The sequence below is a fragment of the Xenopus laevis genome, chromosome 3S, assembly GCF_017654675.1.
Source record: "Xenopus laevis strain J_2021 chromosome 3S, Xenopus_laevis_v10.1, whole genome shotgun sequence".
NCBI lineage: Eukaryota > Metazoa > Chordata > Amphibia > Anura > Pipidae > Xenopus > Xenopus laevis.
In genome coordinates, this window is record NC_054376.1 from 106503529 (window position 1) to 106527245 (window position 23717).

Sequence of the window (23717 nt, forward strand, 5' to 3'; positions counted from 1 at the left end):
GCCCAAATAACACTAGGCGACACGTCCCGCCCTACAGTTGTGGAGTCAGTACGCATGCGCGAGTAGCGGCTGTGAGGAGCAATGAATATGGCTGGGTGTAGGTTGAGAGCTGTAGCGGAACAACTGGGAGCTTTATGGACTCGGAGCAGGTGAGTGGCAACAGGACAGGTTTGTGCTATGTGGGTACAACACTTTTATCCTTATGGGAATCGTGTCCGGTTATAACGCGCGGATTATCGCCCATCTCTCTATGTGATCCTTTACACCCTTTACATCCTTTACACCCTTAAGCGACCAACATCTGCCTTTGGCAGTAGTTTGTCCCAGCTGGGGAGCCGTACTATTTCCTTAACCCATGTGTGACACGACATCTGGGACGTTGTGCTGGTGTGATGTCAATAGGTGGGTGTTTGTGGCCGAATAGGACAATAGTACTGCTGCCATTTGTAAGAGAAGCCAAGGCCAGAGGTTACTGGTAGGCACTGGTACAGCTGCGAGTTACTGGTCCCACAGCAATGCAGTTTAGAGAACCCCTCCCAAAACAACTTTGGGAATGACACATTCTTCATACAAAACTTTTTCAGTTGCTACTGGGGGTCATTTATCAACACTGGGCACATTTGTCCATGGGCAGTAACCCATGGCAACCAATAAAATTGCTGCTTTCTTTGTTCTACTTGCAGCTGGCTTCAAAAAGCTAATCACTGATTGGTTGCTATAGGTAACTGCCCATGGGCAAATTTGCCCAGTGTTGATAAATGAGCCCCACTACTGGGTCTCCTGCCCCCCCCTCCTGGGTGCACTTATCCCCCCCCCTGCAAATAAGTGCTGTGCCATTATCATGATTGTTAAGATTTTTAGGAATGACACAGAGTTTTTGTATTGTGCGGTCTCATTTTATTCATATGCGGAATATCCTATCTCCATATAGATTGCTTCACTGTTGTACAAAGAAGAAAGGAAGCCATGGTCGTAGGTTGTACTTCCCCTTTAACAAGCCATTGACAAGAACATTTGCACGAAAATGAGAGTATTGTTACAAAGTGAGCGTATTGTTGCAAAGTGAAAGTATTGTTACAAAGCGAGAATATTGCTGCAAAGTGAGAGTATTGTTGCAGCAACAACAGCTCCATTAACATCCCACTGTGTGTGCTAACAGGTGCACCTCATTCATTTACAGATTCTGTAATCCCTTATATACTGGATGCGCTCAGGTCAGACCACCCATGTGCTGGAGGGGGGTGTTTGGCTTCATTGCAGTGGCCTGAAGGGTCACTATGGATGTTTTCAATCATGCGGCACATCCAGGAAGAGAGCAATTTGACACTATCGCTGCTGTGCTGTCCACTCTTTTTAATTACTGGGGTCAGAGAGCTAAGCCTCTGTGAAGGATTACTTTGTATACACAGTCGTATATGTCATTTGTAGGCTGAAAATATACTTTAGTCATTGGAGATTTATACAATATGCTGGATCGTGCAGCCAGTGACGGTTTATTTTCTAATATACTGCCTATCAGGTGGTTCTGGGAACAGATTACCTTGTGTTGGTTGTGGGCAGGTTAGTTGTTTTCTTTCAGCTCTATAACTTTTATAGTTCTGCCTCATGCTATAATAATACAAAGTCCTATAAGTCTATTCATCTACCAATTTAAATTTCTAGGTGAAATGCCAACCACTTGTATTATTACTAAAACCATGTCATTTAGAACTGCAGAAGTGTCACTTAGAGATAACTCGAGTGTTGCAGTTGTGTAACAAAGGGAGAAAGGAGGCTAAACAGAAATCTTTTGTGGCCACAATGAACACAATCACAACCTGCTATTATTCTCTCTTGATTTAGTTAGAAATGACTTGTTTAGTTATCATCTATGTACAGTCATTTGTGGCTAGTGCTATTCTTCTGATGTTTATTTCTTCCTTATGTCCGTCTTGCTCTTATGCGTGACTTCTAATGGAGAGCTTGTTTGCTTTGCTTCTGCCTGTCCACAAAATAAACATTTACTTTACCCAAGACTGTTTGTGTGTGTGTGTGTGTGTATTGTTTAAAATAAGTGACATAAATGTGTCAATAGGGCAGCAAATATCATCTACTCTTCATTGCCATGGCATCCAAGTTGTTATTTATAAATTTGTCTGCTGGAAACCAGTGACCCCATGCTATTTATATGCTGTTATATGTCATTCTTGCCCTGTTTTACCTTCTATACCCATGAGGGTAAGCCTGAGGCCCTACTTGTTTGAAGAACACATTTAGAACCCCCTCCTTTCCTCTTAAAAACATTTCCCAGGGAAAAGTCCCAAAGTAGCAGAGAATCTCTATAACAATTTATTTTGGTGCAGTGTACAAGAAATGTCTCTTCACAAGGCAAATGTTCTGGTAAGGCAAGCTAAGGTTGATTTTGTTACTATACACTTTGTATCATCCTCTAGGACTAGGTAGTAGGATGTATCACAGATATAACACAATAAAGTGAGGTTGTTGGTAAGGGTCATGTCACCTTGTCTGACAACCCCTCTTGCATCACCATGCTGTCGGCAAGGTAATGTTGTGGATCTGTGCAGCAAAAGAAGTTAAGGAGTGTGTCCATACAGCAGATCCTTAAAATCAACAAGCTTTATTCCAGGTTACATTTAAAAACAGTGAACAGGGCTCCACAAGAAACATACTTCCTGTTCTATGAAAATAGCCTTAAATAGGCAATACTGAGAATAGCCTCCTCTTAAACAGTTATGAGTAAATTATCAGCATTGTCTATTTTTGTAGCTGTGAAAAGTAGCTGCTACATGAAGCTCTGTGTGTCTTCGCTCTAAGGGCAGAGACACACATGGAGATTTCAGCGACAAATCTCCTTTTCTTTTGGCGACTAATCTCACCGAACTGGTGGCCATACATGGTAAGATCTGCTCGTTTGGTGGATCTTTCTGGGGATGTCGGGTTAATCCAAACATTCAGCCCTAGGGCCAAACGATTGGATTATATGAAGGAAATGTGCGCCGACAAGTATTCCTGCGCGGGTCCATTTTATGGGACCCGGACCTGCTACCCGACCCTACCCGCAAGTACCTTATGCGCAACCCGGACCCGCGACCTGCTGACCATCAAGAATCAGGAAGTGCTGTCATTGTAAACCGGAAGTGACATTATAGGAAGTAGACATGATCAGGAAAAAAGGAGTAAAACAGGAAGTGCTGTCATTGTAAACTGGAAGTGACATCATTGGAAGTAGCCATGACCAGAAAAAAGGAGTAAATATCACTATTGAGAAGACCCGCAGAACCCGTGTCTTTACCCGCACCCAGAACTTCTCCCCTCAACCCGCAAGTTACTGCAGGTTTTTGCGGGTAACCTGCAGGACTCTACCAACGGGTCCTTCGACTGCATCAACTAGCCAATGTGGTCCTTGATCGCAGGGAAAATCAAACCTGCCCACTATATATCAGGCCGATTTTTGGCCAGAAATCGATCTGGAAAACCTGTCGGACACCCCCATACACGGGCACAGGGCAGCCATCAGGGGGGAATAGGGGGGAGAGTTGTAGGGGGCCCGAGGGTAAGGGGGGCCCGGCCACCCCATACTTACTTGATTAGCCGCCCCCCATCTTTCTGAGAGCTGCTGACTTCGGGAAGGAATGGACGTTTAAGGGGCCCTGGCTACCAATTTTCTCAATGTGGGGGAGGGGGCCCTGGCCACCAATTTTTTTTTCTCATGTGGGGTCCTAGCCACCAATATTTTTTAATGGGGGGCCCTGGCCACAAATGTTTTTTTTTATGGGGGGCCCTGACCACCAATATCTTTTTATTTTTTATTAACATGTGGGAACCCTAGCCCTAGACCTGTGGGGTGGGGGGCAGACCTGTAGGTGGGGCTTGGGGTGGGTGCAGCCCAGGGGGCCCAGGAAATTTTGTCGTATGGGGCCCTGCGATTTCTGATGGCGGTCCTGAACGGGCAGATAATCTGCACGTGTATGGCCAACTTTAGCTTTTGTGTGCAACACTATCTATTTGTATATGGCTTAGGGCCTGGGCACACAAAGTGTTGCCTCCACTGCTCTTAGCCTGGGTTTCCACTCCCTTCCCCTGCACTGAAATGCACTAAAATGTTCTTCTGCTTGCATGGAGTCACACTTAGCAGAGGTTGGCCCAAAAACCTGAAATCAGTCCTGCATGCAAGTAGAAGCTGCACTTTTCCTCCTTTCGTGCATATCAGTGATCACATGATAACTACAGCAAGAAAGACAGCATAGGGTGTAACCATAATGTGGTCTGTCTGTGTCTGCACTGTGAAGCTGATAAGGAAGGTTTTCACATGACTTTTAGGGCTGGTTAGACTGGTCGTTGTGTTGATCAGCTGTGATAAGGGAGTTAGTAACTGAAGTACTCTCTTCAGGCAACCTGCTTTTTCATCTTGTCCTGTACTGAATGTCGGACCGTGACACCAGGGACCCACCCAAAAACCTTAGACCTGGGGCCCACCAAAAAATCTTGGACCAGGGGCCCACTCTCAGTACTATTATTCTTCCTCTCCTCATTCAAACTCTATTCCCCTAGTCTATTTTCTTTACATACTATAATCTATTATTCCACCTTTTTAGCCTCTTTCTCATAGAAATAGGGAATGGCCATGAAATAGGCCAAATGTTTAGCAGCATGAGGGGCCACAGACACCTGGGCCCACCGGGAGTTTTCCTGGTATCCCAGTGGGCTAGTCCGACACTGACTGAATGTATTCCTCATTCTGTTCAGTATAATGACAACTGCAACGCAGGTAACTTAACTGGCGGGGAATGAGTAACCATAGAGGCACACAGCATTTTCTTTCATAATTGACCTAGAGTAACCTAGAGATTTACTAATTTGGGTGGTATGCACACCAGTCATTAAAGGCCATGGAAAACTCATTTTTGCCATGCCTCTGAACAAGGAAGTGTATTCTAATTAAAACACTTCCATGCAAATCATGCATGTAGAGAATTAGCTTATTGCATCAGACACACATTTTTCCACTTCGACAAGCAGAATCCTTGTGCAAAACTGACATTTTACTGGTTTACTTTAACCCTATACTAGCAACATAGCATCCTGAATTTGTTAAAGGGACTATCGCAAAAATGAAAAATTTATATAAGCTTCATGATACTGAAATAAGAAGTTTTCTAAATATACTCCGTTAAAATTTCTGTACCGTTTCTGAAATAATCAAGTTTATCTTCACTATCCAACTCTCAGCATCTGTTCCTCTTCATTCTTCATGCAGCAGTTGGGTGTCAGATATTCATTGACAGTTAGATCCAATATATCTTATAGGGGGCTCCTTTTGCCTAGAAGATGTATTAGAGCTCACTCTATTAAAATCACCAGATATCATGTCTCTCTACCTGCAGGATATGTGCAAAAGGCAGTTATTTTGTTAGATTTTGTTATGGAATCAGTTATTTGAATGAACTCTAATTAATTAATTTGCTAAGAAAGGAGCCCCCTATAAGATATAATGGATCTAACTGTCAATGACATTTGACACCCAACTCCGGCATGAAGAGAAACAGATCTTGAGAGATGAATAGTGAACATAAACTTGATTATTTCAGAAATGATGTAGACTATTTAATTGATTGTATTTAGAAAGTTTATTTTTTTCAGTGTGATAAAGCTTATATTACATTTTCATTTTCGCAATAGTTCCCCTTTAAATACATCTCGGAGATGTTATGCACCTCCAGCACTAAGTGAACTGTTTGAATATGAAGGGAGTGTGGTGTTCAGGTATTTCAATGTCCCATTTCAAAGGGTTAAACTAAGCATAACATAGTTCCAGCCCTGTAGTGAATTGTTAGCTGGGTGTTTTGTTACATTGCTTGCAGAGAATGATGTGACAGTTGCATGTGGCGTGCATACTCATGAATATACCAGATGTTTTCATGCTTATTGCCTGTTGTATAACCTGTGCTGAGGACAGTAGCCATCTCACTAGCAAGAATGGAGGTGGGATGGAAGGAGGGTCCTGCCTAAGAAACCATTTAGCTCCCTCTCCTCTTCATGTAGCTTCAGCCAGTTATAGTTAAACATTAACTCTTCCCTCTGCAGAGAAGTGATTACTTTAAATGGATAATTGTGAAGCTGAACCTGTAGTGGGAAAACTACGTGCTGTTACTCATGTTTAAAGGATTGTCATGCCTGTTATTTGTACAGAAAATGCTGAAATTTAAGGCCTGCATCTCAATCTGGCTATTTTTTCCTGTTTGAACATCTTATATATTCTGTGGTTGACAAGGGACCACAATTCCCTTGCCAGGTTTAGGCTCTGATATATTTTAAATATGTGAATACCTTTTATTGGAAGCAGGTTTAGCTCTCTCCAATGTAACTTTTCTGGTTATTCCCTCTTGTGTAACAATGTCAGGCTTTTGATTGTTGTTAAAGGGATACTGTCATGGGAAAAAATGTTGTTTTTCAAAACACATCCGTTAATAATGCTGCTCCAGATAACAGCTCCCTAACACAAGATAACCGTTCCCTGGTAGTTCTAAGAACAGCACTCAATAGTAAAAATGCAGGTCCCACTGGGACACGTTCAGTTACATTGAGTAGGATAAACAACATCCTGCCAGAAAAGCAGTTCCATCCTAAAGTGCTGGCTCTTTCTGAAAGCACATGACCAGGCAAAATGACCTGAGATGGCTGCCTACATACCAATATTACAACTAAATAAATGCAGTGGGAATCCTCTGCTTGCAGTTTACCTGCATGGAAACCATCTGAGATTTCCAGCCAATGGTTAAATCTTCATTGCCCACTCTTTTTAAAGGAGAAGGAAATTCCCTGGGCGCAAAAACCCTCCCCCCCCCGGCCTACCTGTCCCACCGGGCAAATGCCCCTAACTTGTTACTCACCTCTCTGCGCAGGTCCAGTCCACAGAGTTCACAGGCGCCATCTTCTCCCAAGCGGTCTTCTTCCTGCTTTGACTGGCGTTTTTGGTGCATGCGCAGTAGGAGCAATTCACCAGTACGGATCTACTGCGCATGCGCCAAAAGTCACAAAGTTTTCTTTGTGACTTTTGGCGCATGTGCAGTAGATCCGTACCGGTGAAATGCTCCTACTGCGCATGCACCAAAAAAGCAGGAAGAAGACCGCTTAGGAGAAGATGGCGCCTGTGAACTCCGTGGACTGGACCTGTACAGAGGGGTGAGTAACAAGTTAGCGGCATTTGCCCGGCGGGACATGTAGGTCAGGGGGGAGGGGGGGGCAACACAGGGGAGGGATTTTTGCGCCCAGGGGGTTTGCTTCTCCTTTAACCAACCGGAGAGAGAATGCTGTAGACTTGCATTTGGTCAGTTAGGTTTTACACTTTTTGAGTTGGAGCTGCTATATGTTATTCCTTGGCTGGATTACTCTTAAGGTGGCCGTACACATAGAGATCAGCTTATATGGCGATTTCGCTAAAAAAGCGGATCTCTTCCCGATATGCCCACCTTCAAGGTGAGCGATATTGGGCTGATCCAATTGTGGGCCCTAGGGCATGAAGTTCTATCAAAGTTTATCCTGAATGTCTCTATATAGGCAAAGAACTTTTCTCTAAATTCTTATCTCATTATTACTATAAGATTCTTCTCAACCACTCACTAATGGCTTTGTTTTTGTTAAGCTTCATGGGTATTACTCTGGCACTAAAATTTAAAGAAGCATAATTGAGAGAGGTAGAGAGAGGTAGAGAGAGGTAGAGAGAGGTAGAGAGAGGTAGAGAGAGGTAGAGAGAGGTAGAGAGAGGTAGAGAGAGGTAGAGAGAGGTAGAGAGAGGTAGAGAGAGGTAGAGAGAGGTAGAGAGAGGTAGAGAGAGGTAGAGAGAGGTAGAGAGAGGTAGAGAGAGGTAGAGAGAGGTAGAGAGAGGTAGAGAGAGGTAGAGAGAGAGAGGTTGAGAGAGAGGGAGAGGTTGAGAGAGGGAGAGGTTGAGAGAGGGAGAGGTTGAGAGAGGGAGAGGTTGAGAGAGGGAGAGGTTGAGAGAGGTAGAGCGAGAGAGAGGGGTAGAGAGAGTTAGAGGGAGAGAGATTTATAGGGATGGAGAGAGAGAGAGGGATGTAGAGCAAGCGAGAGATTTTTTCAGTGTAAGGGCATTTCCTGGGGGGTAACGTTGAACTTTCTTAGGAAAACTAAAAAATCTAAGACTCTTCATTTTTTGAGAGTCACAGGATACAAGTTTGTTGTCAGTTCTAGAGATTATTTTTAGGCCCCATTATAAACTCAGAATTGCAACACAATGTTTTGGTTTTTAAATCCTCCTGCTTTTTCCCTGTTGCCTCATCTTGGAATCATTATGTTGGTCAAAGCTTTTTGGGTGCAATTTGGTGTTAGGGACAGATTTATCAGAATGTGAAATTAGAGTTCACCACAGAAAAACGCACCCATGTTCTACTCATTCCTATGGGATTTCAGAATCATATTCATCAGTGGAGTTCACCTTGTATAAATATGCTTTTAAAAATCCCATAGGAATGAATAGAAAGTGGATGAGGTTTTCTGCGGCAAGCTCTAATCTCACATTTTGATAAATCTGCCCCATAGTATCTAACTGGAAAAGTGGTGTCATTGATGTTGCTGTGACTGTTTTAAACTGTCATCGGGATTTACAGCCTGCTGAACTGCTGCTTATTGTTACCAAATTAATGCTGGCAGTTATCTCCGGCATATATTTGACCTATAGTTTAAATAAACAAGTGGTAGAATTATTTAAAGGGTTAGTTCATCTTTTGAATTGACTTTTAGCACAATGCAGACAGTTTATAGCATTTTGTCCAGCATATATCTAGTTTGGAATTTAAAGGAGAACTAAAGCCTAACTAAAGAAGTAGCTAGAAATGTTGTTTTTGCCTTTTGTCCCAGCCCAAGGCAGTAAATATCTGTGTCTCCAAAGATGCCCCAGTAGCTCCCCATCTTCTTTTCTGCTGATTCACTGCACATGCTCTGTGCTACTGTCACTTACTGAGCTTAGGGACCCACTCACAATATATAATGAAACTTTAGGCTGGTGAAACAAGTTCAGTATATAAAATATGGTATTTTTATCCACATTCATTTTTAGGGTTTAGTTTTCCTTTAAGCAGCTCTATATGGTATATCCGCATTATTTAGGAATCTTACCTGTTGGTGCTTCGTTCTCAAATGCAAATTAAAATGCAATCTTGTGGTTTCCCATTAATGCCATTCCTTCCACAAGACTGCATAATCCTATCTTTTCATCTGAAATCTCTCAATACACAGGCCAAAAGCTGCTTGTCAAGAATGAGATTGAGAGGCTGCCTGGAGGCTTTGGTCTCTTACAAATTACTCATTGATTTCTTTCAGCACATTCTGTTCAAAATAGGAAGTTACTAATCCGAAAATTCGGACTTTATGGCACATAAATCAGTGGGACAATGATATAATCTTAGATTGGACTTCAGCCTATACTTGCAATATGTCCATTTGGTAACGTTGGTTTGGAGTGATAGTTAATTGTGCTCATCAAATCACTGACTTGTCATTTCTGCCCATCAGGACTCAGACTGAAGTATTGTACATTTCTGTATTATATTGTAACCCGTACCCCCAACCCCTCGTATTTCCCTCCTCCCCCCCCCCAGCCGAAATGCCCCATACTTTATACTTACCCCTAAGCAGAGATTCTGGCATCGAAGTTCCACGCAGCCATCTTCCCGGGTTTTCATGTCTTCTTTCGGCGCTTCTGCAATTTTCATGAGTTCCGGCACATGCGTAGTTGTTGCAAACTGGCAAATTGCACCGACATGTCGATCTCCCACTCGGCTTACCGAAGACCCGGAAGATGAAATCTCCTTTAAGGGCTGCATGGCTAGAAATAATGACACATACTTCATAGATGTAAAAATATGTATTTCTTGCGACAGGTATGGGATCCGTTATCCAGAAAGCTCCAAAGGCCGTCTCCCATAGACTCCATTTTATCCATATAATCCAAATTTTTAAAACGGATTCCCTTTTTCTCTGTAATAATAAAACAGTACATTATTGCTTCCAATAATCCTTATTGGAAGCAAAACCAGCCTATTGGGTTTATTGAATGTTTACATGATTTTCTAGTAGACTAAGTTATGAAGATCCAAATTACGGACAGATACTTATCCGTTATCCGTTTTTTTTTTTTTTTAACACACTCACTCTTGAAGATATTGTTGACGCAAGTAGCTTTAGTCTTAGCTGACTGGCTGCAAACTTCCGAACACCTTTGCTAGCTTACTGGGTATGTTAGAAGCCTGTTGACATTGACATGTTATTAGCCTGTCACCACTTAAAGATATTTGGTTTTCTCACCATATTGCTGGACTAAAAGTGGCTGAGAATTCTAGCCTCATTCAAATATATATATGGATATATATATTATAGTGTCTAGCCAAATGTTCCCATTCAGAGTGAACAGGTTTAAAAAAAAAATCTGGAATTAATACCATAATAGCATGGAGTTACAGATTTCTGTAGAGATTACTAGCAAAAAAAAAAACCTAACAAGGCATGAGGCCTAGCAGGCTGAATGTTTGTCCTGCAATCTCCCTGTGTTAAAGGAACAATAACGTCAAAAAATAAGTGTTTTAAAGTAATGAAAATAGAATGCAGTGTTGCCCTGCACTGGTAAAACTGCTGTGTTTGCTTAAGAAACACTACTATTGTTTATATAAACAAGCTGCTGTGTATCAATGGGGGCAGCCATTCAAAGGAGAAAAGGCTCAGGTTACACAACAGATAGCAGATAAGCTCTGTCTGTCTAATGGTGTTCTCTTTTATCCATTAGTTATCCTGTGCCATATAGCCGTTTTTCAATTTCCGCCATTTTTCCATAGCAGCTTGTTTATATGAACTATAGTAGTGTTTCTGAAGCAAACACATCAGTTTTACCAGTGCAGGGGAACAGTACATGATATTTCCACTGACTTCATTCCCATTATATGTAATTTTGCAGAATGTATCAGCAGGATCTCACCAAGTCATTTAATTCATATTACAGGTGTTCCGTGAGCGCATATAGTACTGCTGCTCAGCAGAGAAGTGCTGGAGACCAGACTACAGTTGATGATAGCACAATGGACGACCGGCAGTCGTATGCTGTGCGGGCGCTAGAAGAGAAAGCACTCAAACTGGAGGAGGAAGTTCGGGATTTATCTGTGAGTTCCTTGCACAAAATAATGTTGCAGGAAATTTTATAGTTGCTAAATAGAAAGAAATGGAATACAGTAAGAATATATTTTTGGAAGCTACAGAAAATAGATGACGTGTGTGTGTGTGTGTGTGTGCGTGCATACATCAATGATTAGGGGAAAGACACTTTCTGGCAAGTCACATGTCAAGTAAATAAGTATCACTTTCAGTTCAAGTGCAAAATGTTATAAAAGAAACATACAGTCAAGTGCTTTCTGTGTTGGAGTGTGGTTGCTACCATGACTAGAAGATATTAATCCTCTGGCCACAACTGTTAAAGGAAAACAATACCCCCCGAACAATGTATATTTAATAAAACCACTCATATGTAAAACTCTACTTCATGTAAATAAACCATTTTCATAATATTACACTTTTTTAGTTGTATGTGCTATTGGGTAATCATAAATAGAAAATTGCTGTTTTAAAAAAAAAAAAAAAAATAAGAGCTACCCCCTTGGATCACAGGATTCACTGTGCACACAAACAAACCATACATGTTAGGTCACATGAGCCAATTAACAGACAGAGTCTTTTGCTTCCATACTTCTTCCTGTTACAGTTAGAGCTGCAGTATTTCTGGTCAGGTGATCTCTGAGGCAGCACACAGACCATCATTAAATGGTGGTTCAAGGCAAGAGATGTAATAAGGCAATCTTTACTTATTTATGCCAGTTTAGTAAGATTCTTTAATATGCCACTTCGTTTGATATAAACTATCTCTTGCTTAAGTATTCGTTTGGGGTATAGTTTTCCTTTAAAGTGGTTGTTCACCTTCCAAACACTTTTTTCAATTCAGTTGTTTTAAGATCGTTCCCCAGAAATAAAGATATTTTTTTTTTTTTCTGATAAAGCTTAATTAATTTTAGCCTTTCCTTCTCCTTTAAAGTAAGTGTTTTAACAAAGCCTCAGAGATAGCATTTCTGTGGTTATCTATAGCTCAGAAGCATTATACAGTTGTGAAACTCAAGCAAATGATTGCACACGAGTCCTGTCTGTGTCTGGCAGCATGTCCTCATCTGCTTTTCATATGAAAACACACCAAGAATAAATGAACATCCGCCGACTGCTTTGTTAGCACAACAACTCATCACATGCTGTGAGAGTATTCACTCATGCTTATGGTGGATAAATACCATAAACGGGAAGCTATTTGTGTGTGTTTGAATAGAGTGAGAGCTGCAGTCACGAGGCTTTTTACTCTTGGAGGTCCTTTATCTCGGGCACTACTGAAGTTATTCTTCTTGCAAAGCATTAAAGGAACAGTTCAGTGTAAAAATAGAAACAGGGTAAATAGATCGTATGTGCAAAATAAAAAATGTCTTTAATATAGTTGGTTAGGCAAAAATATAATGTATAAAGACTGGAGTGCCTGGATGTCGAACAGAACACTACTTCCTGCTTTTTAGCTCTCTAACTCTGAGTTAGTCAGCAACTTTAAGGGGGAGGGCACATGGAAAATAACTTGAGTTTGCAACTGTTCCTCAGCATTCTGCTCAGATTCAAAAGGAAACGGTTATTACCCATAAGCGCCCCCCCCCCCACCCCCGGATTACTTATTGGTTACTGCCTGGTAACCAATCAGTGGAAGCAAGAGAGCTGCAATGCAGGAAGTAGTGTTGTGGCTATTATCCAGTGACATCCAGTCACTCCAGCCTTTATACATTACATTTTTGGCTAACTAACTATATTGGAAATATTTTTTTTTATTTATTAATCACTATTTACACTGAACAATTCCTTTAAATGCTGCATAATGTATCCATGTTAAACTTGCTCCCATACAGGATAGATGAGCTGCAAAGAGACTGCATTGGCTGTAAGTCATAATGGTGCTTTGCTCATTTAAATGGGACTGGTCACCCAAAAAAATTATTCAAAATCCTATTTTATCACATTAGTCAAGCAAAATTATACTATATACATTATTTGAATCTTCAGTCTTGGAATTCATAATTATAGCAAGCAGGCAGGAGCCATTTGTGGACACTGTTATTAAGACAAGCCTTGTATCATCTCAGAATCTTGTTTGAGCACCAGAATGGGGGACCCAATGTCCATCCCCATGCCCTGGTTACACAATTAAATGGTAAAGAGAACGGGGGAATGTGGGGAGAGCAGTGACATCTAGGAAGTGCTGAATGTAAAGTGAAAGTAATTGTCTGCCCTGCCTAAGGCATAGAGGAGGGGCAGACAATATTTGATTGACAGCTGAAATTTTTAAACGAGTTTACAACAGCTATGAATACTTTAATAAAAAAAAAATAGAAATTAGTTTTCATGTTTCATTTAAAAAAGACTTTTATTATACAGATTTTTGTGTATGGGTGACAGGTCCACTTTAAGCAGCATGGCATTTGCTCCAATGAAGTTGTGCTTAGGTTCACTAAAAGAATATCCATTTTTGTATTAGAGTTAAACAGAAATAAAGCAGATGTTGATCCTTAATTTTGCATTAAATACAATATTGAGGTGGATGAATATTACGAATATCTGGATTAAATCAGAGGAGGAATATGTCTTAAAAACAGCATTTCCAAGATTATATATACCATATAAAGTGGTTTCTCTATAGTTTCCTCTCCATGTTCATGATTACCATAATATACACATACCTATTAACTAATTATTCTTGGATTTTTTTTCAGTTATACACTAATTTTGTTTTCATTTTCTTTAAGGAGCGCTACAGGAGAGCTCTGGCTGACTCTGAAAATGTTAGGAAAAGAACTCAGAAATTTGTAGAGGATGCAAAACTATTTGGTGAGTAGAAGTGTAGCGTTTTTTACAAAGAGTTGGGGAGCAACACAAACATGAAAAAAGTTCCCTGGGGTGCCATATATGGGCTGTGATTGGCTATTTGGTGGACCTTATGTGGACTGGCAGCCTACAAGGAGGCTCTACTTTATCAGTACATGTGGCGAGACTCCTTTATCAAAGGTTGAATATCAAAATTCATGCGAATTTTTTTAAAACTCACATAAACTACCATGAACTGGAAATTCGACCAATCGAGCATCAGAATCAATAATCAATTAGCATCAGAATTTAATAATCAGCCCTGTAGCATCAGCTTATATTACAGGAAAACCTAATTTTCTGCTTGATAATTTGCGACGACCCCTAAGCTTAGCTTCTCAACAGCTGCTCAGAGCCCACTGAGCATGTGAGTGTCACAAACACTTTCCAAGATGGTGACCTTGTGTCAGCTGGAAAGACCTACTGGTAAATAAAGTATTAGAGAGATTATTATATGATCCTCTTATATATTTATACATAGTTATCATATCACCCCTTAAAGGACCAGTAACATAAAAAAAAATGTTTAAAAATTCGTTTGTGCACAATGAAAAATAAACACCAAGACAAATGAAACTTTTAAAAAGCAAAGCCTTTATTAAGAAATAACTTACAGAAAATCCACTTCCTGTCCTCTTCAGAAAAGGCGACCATCCACACTGCATCAATCGATTTCTCCTCCCTGGCTCCTCACTGACAGGCATCCTCCTCCTGGCGTCCAGCAGCAGCTGTGTATCAGGCTCTTCACTGCTCCGCTCACCTCCTCCCCTGCTCCACTACTCTGAGAGAGACCTGCGGCGCCTGATTGCAATCCAGGAAAGGCGCATGTAACAGGCTCTCCTTCACTGAGCAGTGAGTGATCCTTGCCTAAGCCCTCCCACGTGGGAACTGGCCTGGGATTAACCCTATCGCTGCCGATGAACGGTGAAGAGGAGAGCCTGTGACACTGCCTGTAACGTGCGCCTTTCTATTCTGCCTGGGTTGAAATCAGGCGCCGCATGTCTCTCTCAGAGTAGTGGAGCAGGGGAGGAGGGAAGACAGAGAGGGAGGTGAGCGGAGCAGTGAAGCCGATCCACGGGAAAGGAGTGAAGAGCCTGATACACAGCTGCTGCTGGACGCCGGGAGGAGGATGCCTGTCAGTGAGGAGCCAGGGAGGAGAAATCGATCGATGCAGTGTGGATGGTCGCCTTTTCGCCGTTTCTGAAGAGGAAGTGTTTGCACTTTCGAGAAATGGATTTCAGTGCAGAATTCTGTTGGAGCAGCACTATTAACTGATGCGTTTTGGGGAAAAAATGTTTTCCTTGTGACAGTATCCCTTTAACTTTGATAAAAAGTACTGCTTGGATTGAGCACTTTAATGGTTAAGCTAAGTTCAGGAGTGGAGGTTGGGAGAAAAAATAGGAGCACATCGTTTGAGCAGAGTTTCTATAGGAACTTGACCTATAGATCAGTATAATACATAAAGCCATGAATATCTTGTAAATTATATCCTTATAAACGGTGAATAGTGATGTCATCGGTTATAAACGGTGAGTAGTGATGTTATTTATTATGACTTACCCCCTGTAACTTTTGCAGGTATTCAGAGCTTTTGCCGGGACCTGGTGGAAGTGGCTGACATCATTGAGCAGGCAGTGGAGAAGGCCACAAAAGAAGGGATAAGGGATATGTCGGCAGTTTTGTCCCAGCTGGATGGGAAGCTACACGGTGTCTTCATTAAGCATGGACTTCAGAAAATGAGCCCACTGGAAGGAGAATATGACCCGTATGACCACGAAATTGTTTGCCATGTACCTGCTGAAGGGAGGAAGCCGGGCAGCATAGCAAACATTTCACTGGATGGCTACAAACTGCATGGCCGTACAATTCGGCATGCACATGTTGCAATAGCAGTGGAGACCCATGAATGACAGATGCTTTGACTGCCAACAAACCCCACCTGTGTTTCCCATAAAGACTCCTTATTTATTGAATTATTTTGAAATGTAATTCCATTTTATGTGCTCTGCTTAATAACATGCCCAGGGCTTCCTTATTTCATCCAGAAAAGAAAGATCAGTCTACCCATTACTTCAGGGCAGATTTATTAAAGGTCGAGGTGAATTTTCGAATGAAAAAAAAATCGAATTTCAAGTGATTTTTTTGTGTACTTTGGCTAGGGAATAGTCCAAATTTGATTAGAATTTGAAGAAAATTCGGATATCGAAATTTATCATGTACCGTCGACCAATTTGCCGTTTTAGCCTATGGGGGACCTCCTAGAGCCTATTTGGAAAAAAACCTCAAATCGAATTCCATTGAATGCGATATTGCTTCGATTCGTACAATTCGAATTTGGCCAAATACGGACCTATTTGATTGAAAACGGACCTATTCGACCAAAAAAAAACTTCGACTTAATTTTGGTTGTTCTTTTTGAATTATAATTTCGATGTTTTTGCAATTTCGAAATTTGACCCTTGATAAATATGCCCTTTGGTGTACAGGGCTGAAACTGGGTGTGCGTTTAGGTTGCAGAGGGTACAAATATTTTTGTGTAAAAGTATTTATTGTTTTCTTGCTCTAAGAAAAGCATAAAATAGACTGCCTGAATAATATATATGTAAATAGTTCTATTATTACAGACTGTAAATGATGCATAGTTTAGGCTATTTTTGCAATATTTCTAAATCTTTATGTAATGGTTCCTATACCTTTTGCGGGGGGGGGGGGGGATTTAATGATCCAGCTCTCCTGTTATGTCCTCAACTTTTTTTTTTTTTTTTAGTAAAAAAAAGTTTGACCGGCTTAATAATAGCAGGCTCAATTCTTTAAAGTTTATGCAATTGTCATAGAAGGCAGTGGAGGAGGATTTCAGTTATGATTTTGGAATTTTAGGAGACATGGACATTAAAGGAGAAGTAAGGGCTAAAATTAAGTAAACTTTATTAGAAAGGTCTAAATAAATACACCAGTAAACCCTGGCAATGCTGCTCTGAGTCCTCTGTCAAAAGAAACACTGCATTTCTTTCCTTCTATTGTGTACACATGGGCTTCTGTATCAGACTTCCTGTTACAACATAAACCTCCAGGGCTAGGACTTGAGCATGCTCGGTTTGCTCCGCTTTCCTTCTCCCCTTTCCCCCCTTCCTCCTGTAATCTGAGCCCAGAGCTATGAGTGAGCAGGGAGAGACTCGGGTAGGAAATGATGTGACAGCAAGCTAATACGGCAGCTGCTATTCTAAACAAACAGAGAGAGCTTCTAGAGTTGTTTACTCGTGTATAGTAAGCATTTTGCAGAATAAATATAGTGCTATAGCTTGCACTATTGTGGCTAATGTAGTGGCTACTTCATTAGCTTTCCTTCTCCTTTAATGTAGGGATCTTTGGCAAGTGCAAGTGTAGGCTGGGTAGTATTCAAATCAATGCTTTGTTGTATAGGACTGCATGAAGTAATCCTCCATGTGAATGTTGCACAGACAGTGAAATGTATATTGTGCTTGGATCTACCCTGTACGTGATAATTAATGGTTAGATGCATTTTGCCTTTAGGATTTTGTGTATACCCTGTACAACTGTAGAACACATATGCAGAGGAGTTCTGTTGTTTGTGAACAATTAACTACACCCCACAATATTTCTATTTATGTATGGGTAACACTCAGAATATACACAATATCAAGAGTGTATAATTTACCTTTCAGTAACTGGATCTGGCATTTTACTTATTATACAAACTCTATTACACTTCTAAAAAAAAAAACCATCGGGTAGAATCTAAAAATTGTAACCGTGTTTTCAAATGAGGGTTTCCGATAACTGCCATAGTCTCAGCTGCACAAACAAAACCATTTTCCATGTGCAAATTTTAATTTCGTAGGGCATTGTTTCATTACAGGTCCTGTCTTTTGATATTGCTCCAGTGACCTCATGGAAAAATTTAAACACATAGGGGGTTATTTACTAAACTCACGAAAAATTCATGATTTTTTTATATAAAATCAGACTTTTAAAAAATCACAAATTTCTGAATTTTCTGAATTTATTAAACCCCGAAAAGTCAGAATCTGAAAATCCGGCATCTCAGACCTGTCGAGGTTGCATATAAGTCAGTGGGAGAACTCCCGATGATTTTTTCATGGGCGCTGGGTTTCTTGCAAAACCCCAAAGTTTTCAGGGGGAAATTGCAAAAATCAGTTTTTTCGGGAAAATGTAATCATAAATAAGTGTAAAAAAACCAAGCGGATTTGATCAGAGTTTGTGGCAGAAAATATTGAGATATATTCAGACTTTGATAAATAACCCACATAAATCTATTACCGTATATACTCGAGTATAAGCCGACCCGAGTATAAGCCGAGGTACCTAATTTTACCTACGAAAACTTATTGACTCTAGTATAAGCCTAGACACAACTACAGCCCCGTCTCCCAGCAGCGCACATTCTGCCAAAGCGACCCCCCCAGCGATCAACCGGACTTCTTTGCAAAGTTGATGGTGACAGAGAATTGCCAAACGGATTACTGTGTGCATTGTCCCACTGTCCCACTACCATGTGCAGAGGGTGCTGTGTGATATTGCCATCACTGTTAATCTTTCATATAACCAACAGAGGGCACTGTGTGATATTGCAGTCACTGTTATTCTTCCATATAACCAACAGATGGCGCTGTGTGATATTGCAGTCACTGTTATTCTTTCATATAACCAACAGAGGGCACACTGTTATTCTTTCATATAACCAACAGAGGGTGCTGTGTGATATTGCAGTCACTGTTATTCTTTAATATAACCAACAGAGGGTGCACTGTTATTCTTTCATACAACCAACAGATGGCGCTGTGTGATATTGCAGTCACTGTTAATCTTTCATATAACCAACAGAGGGCGCACTGTTATTCTTTCATACAACCAACAGATGGCGCTGTGTGATATTGCAGTCACTGTTATTCTTTCATATAACCAACAGAGGGCGCTGTGTGATATTGCAGTCACTGTTATTCTTTAATATAACCAACAGAGGGCGCACTGTTATTCTTTCATATAACCAACAGAGGGCATTGTGGGATATTGCAGTCTCTCCCCAAGTGTACTGTTGGTATAGGAATGATTAAAAGAGACTGCAATCTCAGCTACTCGGGTCAGCAAGCCGAGGTAGACTTTTTCAGCACATTTTGGATGCTGAAAAACTCGGCTTATACTTGGGTATATACGGTAGTCTATAAAGAGGTGTTCCCCCACCATTTTTGTAAATGTAAGGTACTGTATTTTATAGTATGATATAGGGATATTTTGTACATATCCATTCCGTCTATGTTCTAGCACAAAAATTAACTGCTTCATAAAGTTTGTATCACATTGGGCAGATTTGGAAGGCCCCTTATGTTTCACGGATCTCTGAGTAGCTAATGATTATGAGGCTTTTTATGGTCGCTGCTTGTTTAGGGAGGCCTTTCCAGCTTCTCCTTTTTGGCATTTATCCATTGTTTAAAAGCCACCCAGCATGGCAACAGCCAATGGAAAACCTGCTGTACTAGATAGGGTACTGGACTAGATAGACAGCAACACCAAAAATTAGAATTTTTTAAATAATGAAACCATATTGTACTGTTTTGCTGCACTGGTAAAACTGACATGTTTGCTTCAGAAACTCTACTATAGTTTATATAAACAAGCTGCTGTGTAGCCACGGGGCAGCCATTCAAAGTGCAGATTCAGGGAGATTAGTCGCCTGAGACAAATCTCCTCTTCTTCGGGTGACCAATCTCCCCGATCTGTCTCCACTGCCTTCCCGCCGGCTAAAATGTAAATCACTGGCGGGATGGCACTCTGTGCAATTCGTTTTCCAAAGTAGGCCAAAGTTGCCTCACGAGGAAACTGTGCGACTTTGGAGAACTAATCGCGCCGAGTGTCCCCTGCTCTATAATACAACAGCCAGTGTGATTTTGTTAGTGGGAGTTCGTGCCAGAACGTAAAGTTTGCTCGGTTGAATCGCAGCCGTTCGGAAAGCAGCGTTTGCTAAGGAAGAAGAAACTTTGTTGATGTTCGCGTTACTAAGGAAGTGAGCTTGTCGTTGCTAGGTTGTGTTGGGTGACCAAGGAAGTTGGAGACAGCAGTCATTCATCATCCAGTACTGGGACAGAGTGTTTGACAGACTCCTCTCCTGGGCTGTGGGCCCCATCAGGGGGTGCAGGGGCATGGACCCTGGTGCAGCTGCACCATTTCCACCCCTGGTAGTTCTGCCACTGGCGTGGAGGCAGTTCGGGGTGATTAGTTGCCCAGAAGAAGAGTTGCCGGGCGATTAATCTCCCTCAATCTGCCTGTGTGCCCTGACCCTAAAAAGGAGAAAAAGTACAGGAAACACAGCAGATAAGCTCTGTTTACAATGGGATTCTGCAGTGATTATGATCTGTTATCTACTGTGTATCCTATGCTTGAATGGCTGCCCCCATGGCTACACAGTAGCTTGTTTATATAAACTATAGTTGTGTTTCAGAAGCAAACACCAGTTGTACTAGTGCAGGGCAACAGTACATTATATTGTCATTCCTATAAAACTTTTGGAACTTATTTAGTTCAGTAGACAGTAGGGGGAACATCAAATAAAAGTTATGTGTGCACATTTGGGAGAAGGAGACAATGGGATATAATTTAATTTTGTTTATCTGTTTATAGTTCTGTGCTGAAAGAACAAGTACAACAAAGTGAGTTACTGTGCTGAATAGTATGGCTTAATCACCAGAAAGTGTTAAGTGCTGCAAAGTTTACTTGTTTTCAGAGCAAATAATTGCAGAGACAATAATCTTATCTGCATGTTTACACTAGCTCTCTGCCTCTTACAACCAAGATGCGCCACTGCACTGTTATTCTGTTGTACATTTTATTCTGTTGTACATTTTATACCAATATTTTAACGGACGCTCCTATATCATTGTGTGTGACGGACAACTGTACAGAAATGTTTTGCAGCACAGATTTAGCAGATATTTTTTAGGTATCTCACGTCTTCCATTGTCTTCTTAAATGTATTTATGTATATATGTTTGATTTCATTAATTTATATTGTATGCATATACTTTTTAAAAATATGGATTTCTGCAGCAGGGAGATTACCTTGTAGTACTTATAGTATTGTACCTGTAATTGCATCTTATTAGGTAACTGTGTTTTCACCGTTCCTGAAATGGTGATGAATCCAAATAAAAAGTATTTTTGAAAGTATGTGCCTTCCTTTCGTTGTATAAAGGAGATCTAAAGCTTAACTAAAGAAGTAGGCTAGAAATGTTGTACATTATATTTTGTGCTTCTCTACCAGCCCAAGGCAACCACAGCCCACACATGCTCTGTTCTGCTGTCACTTACTGAGCTTAGGGACCCACTCACAATATACAGTACGCATAGATTATAAATCTCACAATAAAAGTCTGATTAGTAATTATTACAGAGAATGACTACATTGCAGCACAGAAACCAATGCAACTAGCATCAGAATTTAATAATCATCTTATATTACAGTCTAACCACATTTCCTGCTTGTAAATTTGTGATGACCCCTAAGCTCAGCTGCTCAGAGCCCACTGAGCATGTGAGTGTCACAGACACTTTCCAAAATCGTGACTCCCTGTGACAAGTTTGAAGACCTGGATCATTGCTGCTGTTGAGAAGCTGAAATTTTAGGCTGGTGCAATACGTTCAGTATTTAAAATATGGCATTTTTATCCATATTCATTTTTAGGGTTTAGCTCTCCTTTAAACATTACAACTACCACCGGGGTAGTACAATATGTTTGTGTTTAAAACACCATGTTAGTGGTCAATGCTAAAAACTATCTGGATTGGGAGGTCCCTGTATGTGCCAGATAAGGAAATGATCACATACAACTACAAAAACCTAAATTTGCATCCCTTTTGCCTTGAGAGAGCATTTCAGCATACCTTATCCAGATCACTGCAAAACTAAGAACTATTAAACAGAGTATAAATATGTAGTTTATTATTTTGCCCAGGTTCACACATGGCCATATTTGTTTAAACCTAAATATAGATGATAAAACAAATAATACAAAACAAGCCAAAGTTTGCTGACCAGCAACACCACAGAATGGATATTCTCTAATCGCACACACACTTTGGCCACAAATGGATCTGCCCTACAAAATATTATTATAAAACTTCACATAGTAGCTTGAGATTTTTGCCTAGACAATGTATTAGAGCTCACTCTATTAAAATCACCAGACATCATGTCTCTCTACATGCAGGATTTCTGTTAGATTTTATTTGTACTGGAATTCGTTATTTCAGTGAGCTCTAATTCATCTATTAGGAAAGGAAGCTCCCCAGTAAGATATATTGGATATAACTGTCAATGAATAGCATCAGGATCCTTTTGAAAGGAATGCATAGACAAGTATTGCTGTGCTATCAGTTGTAGTGGTTCTGATGTTTTTGAGATCAGGATTTGGGCTCATTAATTAACAATGGATACATATGCTCTAGTGCTTTCTGGAAATTTAACAATAGTACTTTGCATTTCACATAGTAATTCTAATTTTAATTGGTATTTGTTAAATTTGTAATTTTCATTTTTGGTGGTATATAACCTTTTCTCAACCCAAATCTCTGGCACCAAACGAAGTAATACGTGCTTGACTTTCTGCTATACCAGTTTGAGCCACTAGAGTGTGATACAGGCTAACGAGCAAGTTAGTTGTATTAGGCACTAAATGGTGCTACAAGCTGATGCATATAACTCACACTTTTTAAGATAAATGGTAATAGATTAAATGTCCACTTTAAATTCGGCAGAAGAAATTCTGGGAAGGAAGCCCAGGATTAAAATTTCAATTTACACGGGCAGACCAGTTTTGCCCTTATTGGGAAGCATTAGTATAATGCAGGGATTTCCAATCAGCATATTTAAAGCCAGGGATGTGGATCCACTAGAAAAGCATTTTGGTTGAGGTAAAGACATGCAAATAATGAACTTGAATCTGTATCAAATTCTTTGGTAAGTTGGTATAATATTACACTCAGAAGAGTAAAATATGACCCTTATTACTACAGCTTTCAGCACTCAGTACCAAATATATGTTTGTATGAAATCCTGGGCACCTGCTGTCTATTTAGGTAAATATAAGCATTTTTGATTCTGCTTCTGTACTCTCTGAATGCAAAAATCTACAGTCATTTCAGAGGACTCCTTTTTTCCCCTTCACCAACAGGGGCCATGTCTTTGGCTAGAACATGGGAACATATGGGCTGTAGAAGGAGGTAACAAGTTGGTGTGTGCAGGACTGCTAAAGATGTCAAAATCTAATGTGATCCATGGGAAGGTGATTGTCATATGCCTGCACAACACAGGTACAGTATATTGATTTACCCTGCTTTGTGTTCTGTGTACACATGTATTTATTTATTTTAGGAATGATCCATCCTCTGTTCCTTTGCATTTAAGTATTAGTAAAAGTGAAGTTAGTTCTTATTTATGATGTTTTTGCTCTTCCCTTATGACTGCACTCAATGGACAAAATAAAGATCTGGATCTGTGCAGCGAATGTTGGCTGGATGGTTGATTTGACATTCTTCCTAAAATAGTCGGAAACCGAAAATCTTTTAGTCGTGCCGGCCGAGTAATCAAGTACATTTCCTGGCTTGGTCAGAAACATTTAAAGGGCATGTAAAGTCTAAAATAGAATAAGGCTAGAAATCTTGTATTTTGTATACTAAATCTAAACATG

General features: G+C 40.5%; 1 protein-coding gene and 1 pseudogene across 1 annotated transcript; both read left to right on the forward strand.

Annotated features, from left to right (window-relative positions):
* grpel2.S (GrpE like 2, mitochondrial S homeolog) lies at positions 1–17748 on the forward strand. The gene is made up of 4 exons (XM_018256154.2): positions 1–149; positions 11009–11165; positions 13881–13962; positions 15577–17748. Exons 1-4 carry the CDS (start codon positions 82–84, stop codon positions 15906–15908), a joined length of 639 nt encoding a protein of 212 aa, XP_018111643.1. The 5' UTR covers positions 1–81; the 3' UTR covers positions 15909–17748.
* Positions 16881–23717, forward strand: part of LOC121402043 — a 12942-nt pseudogene continuing 6105 nt past the window's right edge.

What these genes read in the sequence shown, in the direction of transcription:
- grpel2.S (XM_018256154.2), top strand. Translation starts at nt 82, where the DNA reads ATGAATATGGCTGGGTGTAGGTTGAGAGCTGTAGCGGAACAACTGGGA. An exon ending in GCTTTATGGACTCGGAGCAG is followed by an intron (nt 150 to 11,008) that starts GTGAGTGGCAAC and finishes TTCATATTACAG; the next exon opens with GTGTTCCGTGAGCGCATATA. An exon ending in AGAGGATGCAAAACTATTTG is followed by an intron (nt 13,963 to 15,576) that starts GTGAGTAGAAGT and finishes TAACTTTTGCAG; the next exon opens with GTATTCAGAGCTTTTGCCGG.